Genomic DNA, 17,420 nt, shown 5'->3' on the forward strand with positions numbered 1-17,420 from the left:
GGAAGGTGTTTCGGGCACGTCCGACCGGTAGGAGGCCACGGGGAAGACCCAGGACACGCTGGGAAGACTATGTCTCCCGGCTGGCCTGGGAACGCCTCGGGATCCCCCGGGAGGAGCTGGACGAAGTGGCTGGGGAGAGGGAAGTCTGGGCTTCCCTGCTTAGGCTGCTGCCCCCGCGACCCGACCTCGGATAAGCGGAAGTAGATGGATGGATGGATGGATGGATTCTGTTTTTATTTACCATTTACACAACGTGACAACTTCACTGGTTTTGGATTTTGTACAACATTTTCAGTTCACAGCAAAACAACATTTGCTTCACTATCTTTATTTTCATAAACATTATCCACTTCTTGTCATCAACACGCACTTTCCTCCCACCCATCATAAACCAATTGATCAAACAATTATCCATCATGTCACCAAAAACTTACGAGCTACGGCACTTCAATGGAATAATACGATCAAGTCATAAGACAACATTTATTTAGACCAAAGTTACAACAGTTCAACATAGTTGGCGGGAAACATGCCGTAATGGCCGTCGGGTCCGTAGCCTCGCCACCAGCCTTCATCCACCATCTGAATCCCTTTGATGATGTCACCCGGGTCAAAGGTGATCTCTGTGTCATCAGCTGAGGAAGAAATGACCATATATTGTATATATTTTTAATCTCAACTTCGCCATGTGTGACGTGTGTGTGTGTATGTATGTGTGTGTGTGTGTGTGTGTGTGTGCGTGTGTGTGTGTGTGTGTGTGTGTGTGTGCACGCACCAGCCTGGTAGTCGTAGACGGCCTTGGCACAAATGTTTTGACCTCCATCGTCAACTTCAGCCTAAAAGCAAACATATTCCTCAATGAAACATGCCAGACACCGGAATTGACAATAAACGTTGGACTCGAGGGAATGTGGAATCATGCTAGCGGTCCCATGATTAAGTGTTAACATCATACTTGCCAACCTTGAGACCTCCAATTTCGGGAGGTGGGGGCGGGGGCGGGGTCAGGGGGTGTGGTTGGGGGGCGGGGGCGTGGTTAAGAGGGGAGGAGTATATTTACAGCTAGAATTCAACAAGTCAAGTATTTCATATATATATATATATATATATATATATATATATATATATATATATATATATATATATATATATATATATATATATATATATATATATATATTAGAGATGCGCGGATAGGCAATTATTTCATCCGCAACCGCATCAGAAAGTCGTCAACCATCCGCAATCCACCCGATGTAACATTTGATCAGAACCGCATCCGCTCGCACCCGCCCGTTGTTATATATCTAATATAGACGATGCAAGGCATTAGTGAGGTTATAAAGCTTTTGCCTGTTAAAGAAAGGAGACTGATCCAATGCAGCACAGACATTCGCGTGCCACGCTGTCACGACCCAGACGCACACCAGTGCGCAATCATATGGGAGCCGCGCTGAGCGCACCTCCAAGCGCGTCTCGCTGCCGGCGACGGCCGGGTATATGGGCCCGACGCTCCAGCGCCATCCATTTTCAGGGCTAGTTGATTCGGCAGGTGGGTTGTTACACACTCCTTAGCGGGTTCCAACTTCCATGGCCACCGTCCTAGCTGCTGTCTATATCAACCAGGGTGAGCCCCACCCCTTTCGTGAGCGCACCGCGCGGAGTGACCCCTGTTACGCGCCCCCGGCAACAGGGGTGGCGGGCAGGTAAGCTGCGCGGGCGGAGCGAGCGGAGTGACCCCTGTTACGAGCCCCCGGCCACGGGGGTGGCGGGCAGGTAAGCTGCTTACCTGCTGCGCGTGACGCCGGCCGCGGCGAAGGCGGACGAGGCGGGATGTCGGTGCGGTGGGCGCGGTGGTGACCCTGGACGTGCGTCGGGCCCTTCTCGCGGATCGCCTCAGCTACGGCTCCCGGTGGGGCCCTCTCGGGGGAAGGTGCCTCGGTCCCGGACCCCGGCGAGGCGTCCCTTCTCCGCTCCGTAAAAGTGTCCATCTCTTTTCTTTTTTTTTCTTCTGTTGTGGCATATGCTGCAGGTGCCTGCTTGTTTTTCGTATGTGGGTAACAACATTTAACTATGTATATATATTTCCCAATTGGTTTAACTGCCACCCGCCTGAATCTATTTAAAATCTAATTTTTTTTTATTTCAACCGCCCGACCCGACCCGCGGATAAAATCTAATTTTTTTTTAATTTCATCCGCCCGATCCGCGGATAATCCGCGGACTCCGCGGTTGTGCCCGCAAACCGCGCATCACTAATATACATATATATATATATATAAGAAATAATTGACTTTCAGTGAATTCTAGCTATAAATATATATTTATTTTATATATATATATATATATATATATATATATATATATATATGTAAAAGAAATACTTGAATTTCAGTGTTCAATTATTTACACATATACACACACATAACACTCATCTACTCATTGTTGAGTTAAGGGTGGAATTGTCCATCCTTGTCCTATTCTCTGTCACTATCTTTCGAACCATGCTGAACACCCTCTCTGATGGCATTGCTGTGTGGCACGCACAAAAGTGCTTTCATCCAATGCACTAGATGGCAGTATTGTCCTGTTTAAGAGTGTCACAACATTGCTGTTTACGGCAGACGAACTGCTTTACTGTAGACGTTCTTTATATTGTTGGAAAGCGGACTCAGGTCCGCATGGAGCCGGAGGGGGCATGGCCTCCAGCTCGGCCTGAATTTCGGGAGATTTTCGGGAGAAAATGTGTCCCGGGAGGTTTTCGGGAGAGGCGCTGAATTTCGGGAGTCTCCCGGAAAATCCGGGAGGGTTGGCAAGTATGTAACATTGACTAGATGGTAAATGGGTTATACTTGTATAGCACTTTTCTACCTTCAAGGCACTCAAAGCGCTTTGACAGTATTTCCACATTCACACATTCACACACTGATGGCGGGAGCTGCCATGCAAGGCCCTAACCACGACCCATCAGGAGCAAGGGTGAAGTGTCTTGCTAAAAGGACACAACGGAAGTGACTAGGTTGGTAGAAAGTGGGGATCGAACCAGGAACCCTCAGCCTGCTGGCAAGGCCACTCTGCCAACCGCGCCGACGTGGATGTTCTCTGTTTGTCCAATGCTGTTGCTCTGAGTGTCAGAATAATTGTATCTAAGTTATCACAAAACTTTGTGTTACATTGAGTTCAGCTCGCCCTGCGAGAGGACAAAAGCTGTCTTTGATCCTACCAAGCAGAAGGCTTGTAAAACTCCACTGTGTACGATGGGAAGTGACATGAAGGCGTCGGTTTCTTTGATGTATTGTAAGCCACAGGAAGATTTTGTCTTTACCCGAGATCTACAAAGCGGAGAGGAGGCAGGGCCTAACCTCCCTCCAGGCTAGAGATGCGCGGATAGGCAATTATTTCATCCGCAACCGCATCAGAAAGTCGTCAACCATCCGCAATCCACCCGATCTAACATTTGATCAGAACTGCATCCGCCCGCCATCCGCCCGCACCCGCCCGTTGTTATATATCTAATATAGACGATGCAAGGCATTAGTGAGGTTATAAAGCTTTTGCCTGTTAAAGAAAGGAGACTGATCCAACGCAGCACAGACATTCGCGTGCCACGCTGTCACGACCCAGACGCACACCAGTGCGCAATCATATGGGAGCCGCGCTGAGCGCACCTCCAAGCGCGTCTCGCTGCCGGCGACGGCCGGGTATATGGGCCCGACGCTCCAGCGCCATCCATTTTCAGGGCTAGTTGATTCGGCAGGTGGGTTGTTACACACTCCTTAGCGGGTTCCAACTTCCATGGCCACCGTCCTGCTGTCTATATCAACCAGGGTGAGCCCCACCCCTTTCGTGAGCGCACTGCGCGCGGAGTGACCCCTGTTAAGAGCCCCCGGCAACAGGGGTGGCGGGCAGGTAAGCTGCGCGGGCGGAGCGCGCGGAGTGACCCCTGTTACGAGCCCCCGGCCACGGGGGTGGCGGGCAGGTAAGCTGCTTACCTGCTGCGCGTGACGCCGGCCGCGGCGAAGGCGGACGAGGCGGGGTGTCGGTGCGGTGGGCGCGGTGGTGACCCTGGACGTGCGTCGGGCCCTTCTCGCGGATCGCCTCAGCTACGGCTCCCGGTGGGGCCCTCTCGGGGGAAGGGGCCTCGGTCCCGGACCCCGGCGAGGCGTCGGGGGCCTTCTCCGCTCCGTAAAAGTGTCCATCTCTTTTTTTTTTTTTCTTCTGTTGTGGCATATGCAGCAGGTGCCTGCTCGTTTTTCGTATGTGGGTAACAACATTTAACTATGTATATATATTTCCGAATTGGTTTAACTGCCACCCGCCTGAATCTATTTAAAATCTAATTTTTTTTTAATTTCAATCGCCCGACCCGACCCGCTGATAAAATCTAATTTTTTAAAATTTCATCCGCCCGATACGCGGGTAATCCGCGGACTACGCGGTTGTGCCCGCAAACTGTGCATCTCTACTCCAGGCACCTTTTCTTTGAACTGTTTTTACGACCATTTCTTTGAACTGTTTTGTAACAAAATTGATGGCTGTTTATGACCCCCCTCCCTTAGAAACAGCTGTTGCCATGTGATCAGGGAAAGTCCAAATACAAGAGGAGGCGTACAATCTTTCGTCAGAGCGTGGTGGGACACTGTACAAGGGTACAGGTGTACACGCTCTCCTCATTGAGCCAAATATAATTCTGTCTCTGTTTGATTCCTTGCTTCTTGTCTTGTTTAATAGATGTCATCAGTGTTTGAACCTGACACTGAGCCCCAAAGGCTGCTGGGTAACTGCATTGACTCACCGTGTTGGCGTCCTGGATGATGTCATCAAAGACCTGGCGCTCGCCGACAGCCCGCGGCACCTGGTACGTGTTGTCTTCTGTGCGTAGAGGAAACATCCTGTCAGCAGGGGGCGCCGCCAGCGTCTTTTCGAGACTGCCGACGAACGCCGCACGCGGCGAGGCTTCGTAGAGGTCGTTGTCGGACTCGTCCGACCAATCGTCGTCCTCGGCCGCGTCTGCGGTGGCACAAGCGAGGCAAACGTGATGATCCGCGTGCTAACCGTGGCTACGCTAATGAGTAGCGTGCAGGCAACAAACGCACCTGCGGCGGGGACGACTGGCGGCGCTGTATAGGAGAAGCCGCCGCGATACATGTCGGGCGAGTTCCTGGCAGGAGGAGAAGAAGAGGGCGGAGTCCAAGACGAGGAGGGCGGAGTCCAAGGGCTTTGGATTTCCAGGGGTTTCTGGAAGGGCGGAGTCTCCGCCCGCGGGCTCGTGGGAACCTCAAAGGGTTTCTGGAAGGGCGGAGTCTCCGCCCGCGGGCTCGTGGGAACCTCAAAGGGTCTTTGGGAAGGCGGAGTCTGAGGCCGCAGGATGGATGGACTCTCAAAGGGCGTTTGGGACAAAAACGGGCTTTGCAGCTTCCCTGCGAGGAGGCAAAGTGATCACATGACTGTGTGTGTGTGTGTGAGGTCACATGACCTTTGACCCCGGTACACACCTGCTCTAGGGGCTGAGGAAGAGCGCCCGTAGTTGAGGTCCAAACTCCGCTCCCGCTGCTTGAAGACGTCTCGAGGGTTGAAGGAGCGCTGAGAGATCAAAGCCTTCGCCTCCTGAGTCCCAGGTCACATGACCCCAAAGTTCAATTAGCGCCATCGTTAGCTGGTAAAGAAGCCTCCTGAGCACTCACGTTAGCGGCGTGCACCGAGGCGGCCTTGTTGCCTCCTGTCCTCGTGTTCTCTTTCTCCTGATGATTCTACAGCACAAAGTACTTCATTAAAAGTAGTTCATATAAAAGTAGTTCATGGAAAAGTAGTTCATATAAAAGTACTTAATTAAAAGTAGTTCAGGAAAAAGTACTTAATTAAAAGTAGTTCAGGAAAAAGTACTTCATTAAAAGTAGTTCAGGAAAAAGTACTTCATTAAAAGTAGTTCAGGAAAAAGTACTTCATTAAAAGTAGTTCAGGAAAAAGTACTTCATTATAAGTGGTTCAGGAAAAAGTACTTCATTAAAAGTATTTCAGGAAAAAGTAGTTCATGGATAAGTAGTTCATATAAAAGTACTTCATTAAAAGTAGTTCAGGAAAAAGTACTTCATTAAAAGTAGTTCAGGAAAAAGTACTTCATTAAAAGTAGTTCAGGAAAAAGTACTTCATTAAAAGTAGTTCAGGAAAAAGTACTTCATTAAAAGTAGTTCAGGAAAAAGTACTTCATTAAAAGTAGTTCAGGAAAAAGTAGTTCATGGAAAAGTAGTTCATATAAAAGTACTTCATTAAAAGTAGTTCAGGAAAAAGTACTTCATTAAAAGTAGTTCAGGAAAAAGTACTTCATTAAAAATAGTTCAGGAAAAAGTACTTCATTAAAAGTAGTTCAGGAAAAAGGTACTTCATTAAAATTAGTTCAGGAAAAAGTAGTTCAGGAAAAAGTAGTTCATGGAAAATTAGTTCATGTAAAAGTAGTTCATGTAAAAGTATTTCATGTAAAAGTACTTTATGTAAAAGTAGTTCATGGAAAAGTACATCATGGAAAAGTACTTCATGTAAAAGTAGTTAATGTTAGTTCATGGAAAAGTACATCATATAAAGGTAGATTATATAAAAGTAGTTCATGTAAAAGTACTTAATGTAAAAGTAGTTAATGTAAAGTATTTCATGTAAAAGTACTTTATGTAAAAGTACTTAATGTAAAAGTAGTTAATGTAAAAGTATTTCATGTAAAAGTACTTTTTGTAAAAGTAGTTCATGGAAAAGTACTTCATGGAAAAGTACTTCATGGAAAAGTAGTTCATGGAAAAGTACTTCATATAAAAGTACTTCATAATAAAGTAGTTCATGGAAAAGTAGTTCATATAAAAGTAGTTCATGTAAAAGTAGTTCATGTAAAAGTATTTCATGTAAAAGTACTTTATGTAGAAGTAGTTCATGGAAAAGTAGTTCATGGAAAAGTAGTTCATGGAAAAGTATTTCATGTAAAAGTACTTTTTGTAAAAGTAGTTCATGGAAAAGTAGTTCATGGAAAAGTACTTCATATAAAAGTAGTTCATGTAAAAGTAGTTCATGTAAAAGTAGTTCATGGAAAAGTAGTTAATGTAAAAGTACTTAATGTAAAAGTAGTTAATGTAAAAGTACTTCATGTAAAAGTAGTTAATGTTAGTTCATGGAAAAGTACTTCATATCAAGGTAGCTTATATAAAAGTAGTTCATGTAAAAGTACTTAATGTAAAAGTAGTTCATGTAAAGTATTTCATGTAAAAGTACTTTATGTAAAAGTAGTTCATGTAAAAGTACTTAATATAAAAGTAGTTAATGTAAAAGTATTTCATGTAAAAGTACTTTTTGTAAAAGTAGTTCATGTAAAAGTACTTTTTGTAAAAGTAGTTCATGGAAAAGTAGTTCATGGAAAAGTACTTCATATTAAAGTAGTTCATGGAAAAGTAGTTCATATTAAAGTAGTTCATGGAAAAGTACTTCATATAAAAGTACTTCATATTAAAGTAGTTCATGGAAAAGTACATCATATAAAGGTAGATTATATAAAAGTAGTTAATGTAAAAGTACTTAATGTAAAAGTAGTTAATGTAAAAGTATTTCATGTAAAAGTAGTTAATATAAAAGTATTTCATATAAAAATATTTCATTATAAAAAAATCATATAAAACTAGTTCATGTAAAAGTAGTTCATATAAAAGTAGTGCATATCAAATTACTTCATGTAAAAGTCCATCCATCCCATCCATTTTCTACCGCTTATTCCCTTCAGGGTCGCGGGGGGGGGGGGGGGCGCTGGAGCCTATCTCAGCTACAATCGGGCGGAAGGCGGTGTACACCCTGGACAAGTCGCCACCTCATCGCAGGGCCAACACAGATAGACAGACAACATTCACACTCACATTCACACACTCGGGCCAATTTAGTGTTGCCAATCAACCTATCCCCAGGTGCATGTCTTCGGAGGTGGGAAGAGCCTATCCCCAGGTGCATGTCTTTGGAGGTGGGAGGAGCCTATCCCCAGGTGCATGTCTTTGGAGGTGGGAGGAGCCTATCCCCAGGTGCATGTCTTTGGAGGTGGGAGGAGCCTATCCCCAGGTGCATGTCTTTGGAGGTGGGAGGAGCCTATCCCCAGGTGCATGTCTTTGGAGGTGGGAGGAGCCTATCCCCAGGTGCATGTCTTTGGAGGTGGGAAGAAGCCGGAGTACCCGGAGGGAACACGCAGTCACGGGGAGAACATGCAAACTCCACACACAAAGATCCCGAGCCCGGGATTGAACCCAGGACTACTCAGGACCTTCGTATTGTGAGGCAGACGCACTAACCCCTCTCTCACCGTGCTGCCTAATGTAAAAGTATTTTGTGTAAAAGTAGTTCATATAAAAATATTTCATGTAAAAGTATTTCATATAAAATAAGTTAATTACAACTACTTCATGTAAAATTATTTTACATAAAATTACTTCATGTAAAAATATTTCACATGAAAGTATTTCATATAAAAGTATTTAATATAAAAGCACCTAATGTAAAAATATTTAGTATAAAAGTACTTCAAATAAAAGTATTTCATATAAAAGTACATTAAGTAAAAGTAATTAATGTAAAAGTAGTTGATACAAAATGACATCATATAAAAGTATTTCCTTTGAATGTATTTCAAATTAAAGTACTTCAGGTAAAAGTATTTCCAATTACCGGTAAAGTATTTGGAAGGAGAGTACTTGCTCACCTGCCGCAGCTGTTCTTTCTCTCTGTCTTCTCCTTCTCTTTGCTTCTCCAATTTTCTGATGTTTTAAAATATATGTAAGACATATTATTACAGCGTTTTATTACATCATGTTATTTAGACTCGAATGAAGTACTCATGTCAGTACACTTCAATAAGTAAACTGTGTGCACTGTGAAAGTGTACAAACCCATTACCTGCTTCTTCTTCTCTCCTTTTTAATGGTGGATAGCACCCACTCAAGTTAGCCCCTCCCCCGGCGGCGAGGGAGACCAGTAAGTGTCCATCAGTGCACACCCACCAACAGTGGACTGAGTATTTAATCTACACAAGTGCACTGATTGACACAGAGCCTTTTATATAGCGCCACCTGTTGCTTGGGCGTGCACTTTCCACTTTCTAGTGCACAACACGAACTCTAGTATAGGACTACTGAACAGGAAGTGACACGTGACATGACCTTGCACCTTAGCTCAGGAAGTGACACGTGACATGACCTTGCACCTTAGCTCGTCGATGTACGTGGCTTTCTCGTGGACTCTGATGTCTCTATCCTTGGCCTCTTTCTCCTCCATTGCTCTCCTCTCCTTGTCCAAGGTTTGCCTCTGTAGCTCCGCCCTCTTCACCTCCTGCTGGCGCCGCGACTCCTCCTCCCTCTGAGTGCGACACGCGTTATTAAAGCCTCAACAGCACGAGCACGCAGAATAAATATAGCAACAATAAAACATACAGCGATGTCGTTCGCAACCACTCAAGTTAGCCCCGCCCCTTTCCGCTACACAACCAAGAGAAGAAAAAAAGAAAAAATAAATAAATAAATAAATATAAATAAATAAATAAATTATTTTTTTATTTTTTTTTATTACAAAAAAAAGAAAAAACTAAAAAAAACTAAAAAAAGAGAAAAAAACGAAAAATAAAATAAATAAATTAAGAAAAATGAAAGAAAAGAAAAAAAATTAATTAAAAAAAAAAAATTAAATTAAAAAAAATTATAAAAATAAAGAAAAAAGAAGAACAAAAAGGAAAAAAACAAAATGAAAAAATGAAATAAAGAAAAATGAAAAAAAAATACAAAATTAAAAAAAAAAAAAAGAAAGAAAAGAAAAAGAAAGAAAGAAGAGAAATAAACAGACAAAAAGAAGAAAAAAAGAGGAAAAATAAAAAAAATTAAAGCTGCAAGCAGCATTGGTCGGGCCCGCGTATTTGGCAGGTGCTAGTCCTAAGTGTCCCAATACTTTTGTCCAGTTTTAGTCCCAAGTGTCCCAATAATTTTGGCAAGTTGTAGTCCTAAGTGTCCCAATACTTTTGTCCAGTGTAGGTGTCCCCATACGTGTGTCCAGTGGTAGTCCTAAGTGTCCCAATACTTTTGTTCAGTTTTCATCATAAGTGTCCCAATACTTTTGTCTACTTTTAGTCCGAATTGTCCCAATACTTTTGTTTAGTGTACCTACCTTGTCTGCATTGTGTGGGCACGCTGGTGCGCCCTGCTTTTAAGCAGCCTTCTAGAAAAAACAGCAGCATCAGCACAGCGGCTCTTTGAAGGGTCATAAAATCAAAACCGGAGCAGTTATTAAAACTCTTTCGCCAACTTTCAATTAGAAGGGTTCAATCTCTCTCCTGTGCTAGTTTGAAGCCGAAACGACAAACGCGCTCAGAGGAGATAGTTTTTGAAGGAAGGTGACCGGTTTTTACAAAAATGTTGTTTTGAAGGGGGAATAGCAAACTTCCTGTTGATTTTTGTTGGGGGTTGTCAATTTATGAAATGTAGGTCTAAGTTAGACCTACATAGAGGTTTTTGTTTCATGTCTCTCCGACCTTCCCAGTGGGAGTTACAGGCAGTTTTGTCATTTTTTTCTTCCGAGGAGCAGTTTTTTCTGCGTTTTATTCAAAATTGCGCTTGAGCGCAATTTTGAGATTTGGGGTTAGGTTTTTTTTTTAGATCGCAATGTTTGCCAGTCCTGATGTGTGCGTTCAGTTTGGTGAGTTTTGAAGCATGTTAAGGGGGTCAAATTACAGCTCAAAGAGGCAAAAGTAACTGTTTTTAGTACTTTTTTGTCTTGAAGGGGGAATTGACAACTTCCTGTTGATTTTAGCCCGAGAATGTACTATTATGAAATGTAGGTCTAAGTCAGACCTACATAGAGGTTTTTGTTTCATGTCTCTCCGACCTTTCTAGTGGGAGTTACAGGCAGTCTAGTTTTTTTTTTTCTAGGGGGCGCTAGAGCGCAATTTTGAGTTTTGTGGTTCGGTTTTTTTTAAAAAAAGGCAATTTTCGCAGGTCCTGATGTGTGGGTCAAATATGGTGAGTTTTGAAGCATGTTAAGTGGGTCAAATTACAGTTTAATGTGGCAGCGGAAGAATAAAGAATAAAACCTTACAAATTCAATAGGTCCTTATGTCCCATTGCATAAGGACTCCCACAGGGAGTCCTTATGCAATGGGCCATGCGGGCCCTAATAAAGACGGCGACTGCTGAGGGTGGTAAGTTTTGACAGTGAACTGTGTTTTAACATACTTCTCAGTACAATAAAACCACTACCTTTTTTCTTATGCTTTAACCCTGCGGCTTATAAAACGGTGCAGCTGGTTTATGGATTTTTTCTTCCCTTACGGCCAGAAATAAAATAGTTTTCATAGAACACATGCAACGATACTTAAATGCTGTGTCATTGTTTGTTCTATGGCAACATCTTTTGGACGAGTTCGCTCACCACAGGTGCCGCTGGGTGAATGACCACAAGTTTTTTTTTGCTCCGCAAAGCATTTCTGCTTGTATGGATCCTTCATTCATCACTCCAAGCAACGTTTGTAAGTTTTACAATATAACTAAAACAATTCTTACTTACTGAACCGTCCCATGTGTGATGACTGTAGGATTGTTTGCATGCATATATATAATGAAGCTAGCATAATGAGTGTCTAAGTTAGTATTATTAACTTAAAACTTTTTATTTGTATTGTTTGTTTTACAAATTCCTCAGTAAATTCACCAAAATGTCACCGTGGAGTTATTGAGTCTGTTTTGCAGATTGGAGAGCAAGCTTCCACAGCTAGTGGGTCCATGACGATGACTTCTGTTTTGTTTGATCAGCCGTTTTACTGCCGTGTTACAGACTCAATGGATTCTTCATTCATCACTCCAAGCAACAATTGTAAGTTTTACAATACAACTAAAACAATTCTTACCTACTAAACCGTACCATGTGTGATGTCTGTAGGAGTGTTTTCATGCATATTTGTACGTGCTATCGCAATGTAATGATGCTAGCATTGTTAGCATCAGCTAATAGGCTAACATGTTTACGAGTGTCTGTGTTAGTATTGTTAACTTACAATAGCATTTCTTTTGTATTGTTTTTTTTTACGAATTCTTCAGTAAATTCACCAAAATGTCACCGTGGAGTTATTGAGTCTGTTTTGCAGATTGGAGAGCTAGCTTCCGCAGCGAGTGGGTCCTTGATGAGGACTTCTGTTTTGTTTAATCAGCCATTTTACTGCCGTGTTACAGACTCGTATGGATTCTTCATTCATCACTCCAAGCAACAATTGTAAGTTTTACAATACAACTAAAACAATTCTTACTTACTAAACCATCCCATGTGTGATGTCTGTAGGATTGTTTTCATGCATATTTGTACGTGCTATCGCAATGTAATGACGCTAGCATTGTTAGCATCAGCTAATAGGCTAACATGTTTACGAGTGTCTGTGTTAGTATTGTTAGCTTACAATAGCATTTCTTTTGTATTGTTTGTTTTACAAAATTTTCAGTAAATTCACCAAAATGTCGCCGTGGAATTATTGAGTCTGTTTTGCAGATTGGAGAGCTAAGTTCCACAGCTAGTGGGTCCTTGATGACGACTTCTGTTTTGTTTAATCAGCCATTTTACTGCCGTGTTACAGACTCATATGGATTCTTCATTCATCACTCCAAGCAACAATTGTAAGTTTTACAATACAACTAAAACAATTCTTACCAACTAAACCGTACCATGTGTGATGTCTGTAGGAGTGTTTTCACGCATATTTGTACGTGCTATCGCAATGTAATGACGCTAGCATTGTTAGCATCAGCTAATATGCTAACATTTTTACGAGTGTCTGAGTTGGTATTATTAACTTAAAATTGCATTCTTTTTGTATCATTTGTTTCACAAATTCCTCAGTAAATTCACCAAAATGTCGCCGTGGAGTTATTGAGTCTGTTTTGCTTATTAGAGAGCTAGCCTCTGCAGATAGTGGGTCCTTGACGAGGACTTCTGTTTTGTTTGATCAGCCGTTTTACTGCCGTGTTACAGACAGCGTTTGGAAACAATCAAGGTATCTAAATAAACATTTCTGTGCAAATAACTAACTTGACAACGTACGTATTAGCGTCTTATGTCCAGTGCAGCTAATTTTTGGGAAAAATTAGAATTTAGTGAGTGCTGTGCGCTCTGTAGTCCAGAATACAGTATACGCTCCAATTGAGAAACAGCCCCTACCTGAGCGTGAGCCCAAAAAGTGTCTTTCTCAGTTTGATGAATTTCGTCCACAGCGTTTATTTTGCGGTAAACGGAACCCTGGAACATGAATGCAGAACCTGATGAGAACATTTACTCTTTTTTTTTTTTGCAATATTATCCAAATCATGTACGGTGTCTTTCTCACCACAGGTCCTCTGGGAACGTCTCCGTACTGTTGTGTTGTTTTGTGGAAGTTGTAGTTGGCCCCTGACGCTTTGGACACTTTGGACAAGATGGTGTCTGGCTCCACGTCGTCCTCGTCACGAGCGTTGATGGTTAGGTGGGCGCCCTGCGCGCGCACACACACACACACACACACACACACACACACACACACACGCACACGCACACGCACACACACACACACACACACACACATGCTGCATGGCTGTTGTGAAGAAGACCATGGCTGTGTCTCAACTGGTGCACTTGCTGTCATGTCTGTGTAATCATGTTTTGTTTTAAGTCATGTTTTGTTTAGTTTCTGGCTTTTCACTCCCTTGTCTTGTTTGCATGATTACCCATTAGTTTCACCTGTTCCACGTTTGGACTCCTTGTGCACTCTTGATTGTCACCATAGCAACCCATTAGTTTTCACCTGTCACGTCACGCACCTGTTTCGTTTTGAGTCACGCACCTGCTTTCACTAATCATGTCCATAGTATTTAAGTTCATTCTTTTCAGTTTGTCGTTCTGACGACCTCACCACATTTATGCTCTGTCCATGCCTGGCACTTCTTCCCATGTCCATTCTCCATGCAACTATTTTTGTCCAAGCCAAGTAAGTTTTTGTTCCATGTTTATAGTCTTTTTGGTTTCATAGTTTGTTCTCCGCCATTGTGCGTGTTTTTCGTTTGTACTTTTTTGCTATAGTCTTTTGGTATCATAGTTTATTCTCCGCCACTGTGCGCGCTTTTCGTTTGCACTTTTTTTTAATATAATAAATAAATCATGTACCTTCATTCCCGTCTCGCCCGAGTCAACTTTCCGTTGCATCCCGGAAAAGCACACACCCAAGATCAAGTCTTGACACTTGCATACTTATACTTAGTCTTTTGAGCGCAGACGTTTCTTAAATTTGCGTTGATACAGTCAGTTTGTTTGAGTACACAAGTGTGTTACCCTTGTGTACTTACACTTAGTCTTTTGAGTGGAAATGTGTGTTATACACCTGTGTACATATACTTAGCCTTTTGAGTGCATAAAAGGCAATACACTTGTATACTTAAGTCTTTTGAGTACATAAGTATGTTTCACTTGTGTACTTACACTTAGTCTTTTGAGTGAATATGTGTGTTATACACTTGTGTACATATACTTAGCCTTTTGAGTGCATAAATGGATTACACTTGTATACTTAGTCTTTTGAGTACATATATGTTACATTTGTGTACTTACACTTAGTTTTTTGAGTGCATAAGTGCATTACGATTGTATACTTAGTCTTTGAGAGTTCATCAGTGTGTTACACTTGTGTCTACACTTAGCTTTAGGAGTGCATACGTGTGTTTCACTTGTATACTTACAGTTGGTCTTTGAGTGCATACGTGTGTTACACTTGTGTACTTAGACTTAACTTTTGGAGTGCATAGGTGTGTTACACTTGTATACTTACAGTTGGTCTTTGACTGCATAAGTGCATTACACTTGTGTACTTACACTTAGTCTGAGTGCATAAGTGCATTACACTTGTATACTTAGTCTTTGAGAGTTCATCAGTGTTTTACACTTGTGTAATTACTCTTAGCTTTTGGAGTGTTACACTTATATACTAACAGTTGGTCTTTGAGTGCATACGTGTGTTACACAGTGCACATACACTTAGTCTTTTGAGTGCATACGTATGTTACACTACTGTACTTACAGTTAGTCTTTGAGTGCATATATATATATATATATATATATATATACTTAGTCTTTGAGAGTTCATCAGTTTATTACACTTGTGTACTTACACATAGTCTTTTGATTGGATGTGTGTTATACACTTGTGTACATAATACTTAGTCTTTTGAGTGCATAAGTGCATTACACTTGTATACTTATTCTTTGAGAGTTCATCAGTGTGTTACACTTGTGTACTTACACTTAGCTTTTGGAGTGCATAGGTGTGGTACACGTGTATACTTACAGTTGGTCTTTGAGTGCATAAGTGTGTTACACTTGTGTACTTACTAGAGATGCGCGGATAGGCAATTATTTCATCCGCAACCGCATCACAAAAGTTGTCAACCATCCGCCATTCACCCGAACTAACATTTAATCAAAACCGCACCCGCCCGCCATCCGCCACCCGCACGTTGTTATATATCTAATATAGACGATGCAAGGCATTAGTGAGGTTATAAAGCTTTTGCCTGTTAAAGAAAGGAGACTGATCCAATGCAGCAGAGACATTCAATGCGTTCCACGCTGTCACAACCCAGACGCACACCAGTGCGCAATCATCTGGGAGCTGCGCTGAGCGCACCTCCATCAGCGTACTCTTCTGGGATCACGGCGGACGAAACTGCTCATGCTCAGGATGTTTGTGGAGGTTCGGGGTTTTGCACAAATGTGATGCACCATGTTAGATGTCCCGGTTTTGTGACTGTCGTAGACATAAACAGCGTCGCAGCTCTTGCAAATCACGTAGCCAGCATTACTATCATCCTGATTTACAACCTCATAAAAACGAGTCCACGCTGAACTTTTCTGGCCTTTTTTCCCCCTGGTCTTTAGTATTCCCTTTTTTAGTTTGTCGCGTACCACGTTTGCTGCCGGCGTTGCCATCTCTTTTTTTTTTCTTCTTCTGTTGTGGCATGCTGCAGGTGCCTGCTCGTTTTTCGTATGTGGGTAACAACATTTAACTATGTATATATATTTCCGAATTGGTTTAACTGCCACCTGCCTGAATCTATTTAAAATCTTTTTTTTTTTTATTTCAACCGCCCGACCCGACCCGCGGATAAAATCTAATTTATCTTTATTTCAACCGCCCGACCCGCGGATAATCCGCGGACTCCGCGGACTCCGCGGTTGTGTCCACAAACCGCGCATCTCTAGTACTTACACTTAGTTTTTGCGTGCCTAAGTGTGTTACACCTGTATACTTAGATAGTCTTTGAGTGCATGCATGTGTCACACTGTGTACATACACTTAGTGTTTTGAGTGCATAAGTATGTTACACTACTGTACTTACAGTATACTTAATCTTTGAGAGTGCATCAGTGTATTACACTTGAGTACTTACACTTAGTTTTTGAGTGCATAAGTGTGTTACACTTGTATACTTACAGTTAGTCTTTGAGTGCATGGGTGTGTCACACTGTGTACATACACTTAATGTTTTGAGTGCATATGTATGTTACACTACTGTACTTGCAGTATAATTAATCTTTGAGAGTGCATCAGTGTATTACACTTGAGTACTTACACTTAGTTTTTGAGTGCATACGTGTGTTACACTTGTATACTTACAGTTAGTTTTTGAGTGCATGTGTGTCACACTGTGTACATACACTTAATGTTTTGAGTGCATATGTATGTTACACTATTGTACTTACAGTATACTTAATCTTTGTATTACACTTGAGTACTTACACTTAGCTTTTGGAGTGCATGAGCGCGTTACACTCGTGTACTTACGCTTTTGTTTTTTTGAGTGTACATGTGTGTCACCCTTTGTACACAGTATACTTGTGGAAGTACACTGATGCACGTATTCCCTTTGAGACACAACCACGAACAAGACGTGGTGGAGGAAGTGCGACTCACCTTCAGGAAGTTGGCGACCGAACTCAGGTGATTGGCACACAAGCCTTTTTGGGAGTCCCGCACCCCTTCACCTGTCTGTCACAACAACAACACACACGTTGCATACACTGCAGGGATGTGTGTCGTGTGTGTGTGTGTGTGTGTGTGTGTGTGTGTGTGTGTTGTGTGTCCTACCCAGTTGATGAGGACGTATTTGGGCAGACCAGAATTAGGGTCTTGTACTCGACAGAAGGCGTACATCACCTTCCCGCTGTTCAACTCCTCCACCATCTCCTCCAGTCCCCCATCTGCACACACACACACACACACACACACACACACACACACACACACTAGTTATCATTAAAGGGACCTGTTTTTTTGTCCCCATACCGTCAGAGGTCCCCTAAAGGTGACTGTGTAAACCAGTGGTTCTCAAACTTTTTTTGTCACCCCCCACTTTGGA

General features: G+C 42.4%; 1 protein-coding gene across 2 annotated transcripts in view; it reads right to left on the reverse strand.

Moving 5' to 3' along the window:
- Positions 1-209: 209 nt before the first annotated feature.
- dbnla (drebrin-like a) overlaps positions 210-17,420 on the reverse strand; it is a 27,958-nt gene continuing 10,747 nt past the window's right edge. The window contains exons 2-13 of one of the 2 annotated variants that reach the window (XM_061927329.2): positions 17,150-17,262; positions 16,976-17,050; positions 13,364-13,507; positions 13,198-13,275; positions 9,215-9,366; positions 8,714-8,768; positions 5,685-5,750; positions 5,496-5,607; positions 5,097-5,420; positions 4,796-5,010; positions 776-836; positions 210-635 (exon numbers count right to left, since the gene is read on the reverse strand). In XM_061927329.2, the coding sequence (XP_061783313.1) occupies positions 499-635; positions 776-836; positions 4,796-5,010; positions 5,097-5,420; positions 5,496-5,607; positions 5,685-5,750; positions 8,714-8,768; positions 9,215-9,366; positions 13,198-13,275; positions 13,364-13,507; positions 16,976-17,050; positions 17,150-17,262 (1,532 nt within the window). In that variant the 3' untranslated portion in view covers positions 210-498. The remainder of the gene's footprint in view (positions 636-775; positions 837-4,795; positions 5,011-5,096; positions 5,421-5,495; positions 5,608-5,684; positions 5,751-8,713; positions 8,769-9,214; positions 9,367-13,197; positions 13,276-13,363; positions 13,508-16,975; positions 17,051-17,149; positions 17,263-17,420) is intronic. The other variant, XM_061927330.2, reaches the window with a different exon arrangement.

Source organism: Nerophis lumbriciformis, linkage group LG32, assembly GCF_033978685.3.
Source record: "Nerophis lumbriciformis linkage group LG32, RoL_Nlum_v2.1, whole genome shotgun sequence".
Classification (NCBI taxonomy): domain Eukaryota; kingdom Metazoa; phylum Chordata; class Actinopteri; order Syngnathiformes; family Syngnathidae; genus Nerophis; species Nerophis lumbriciformis.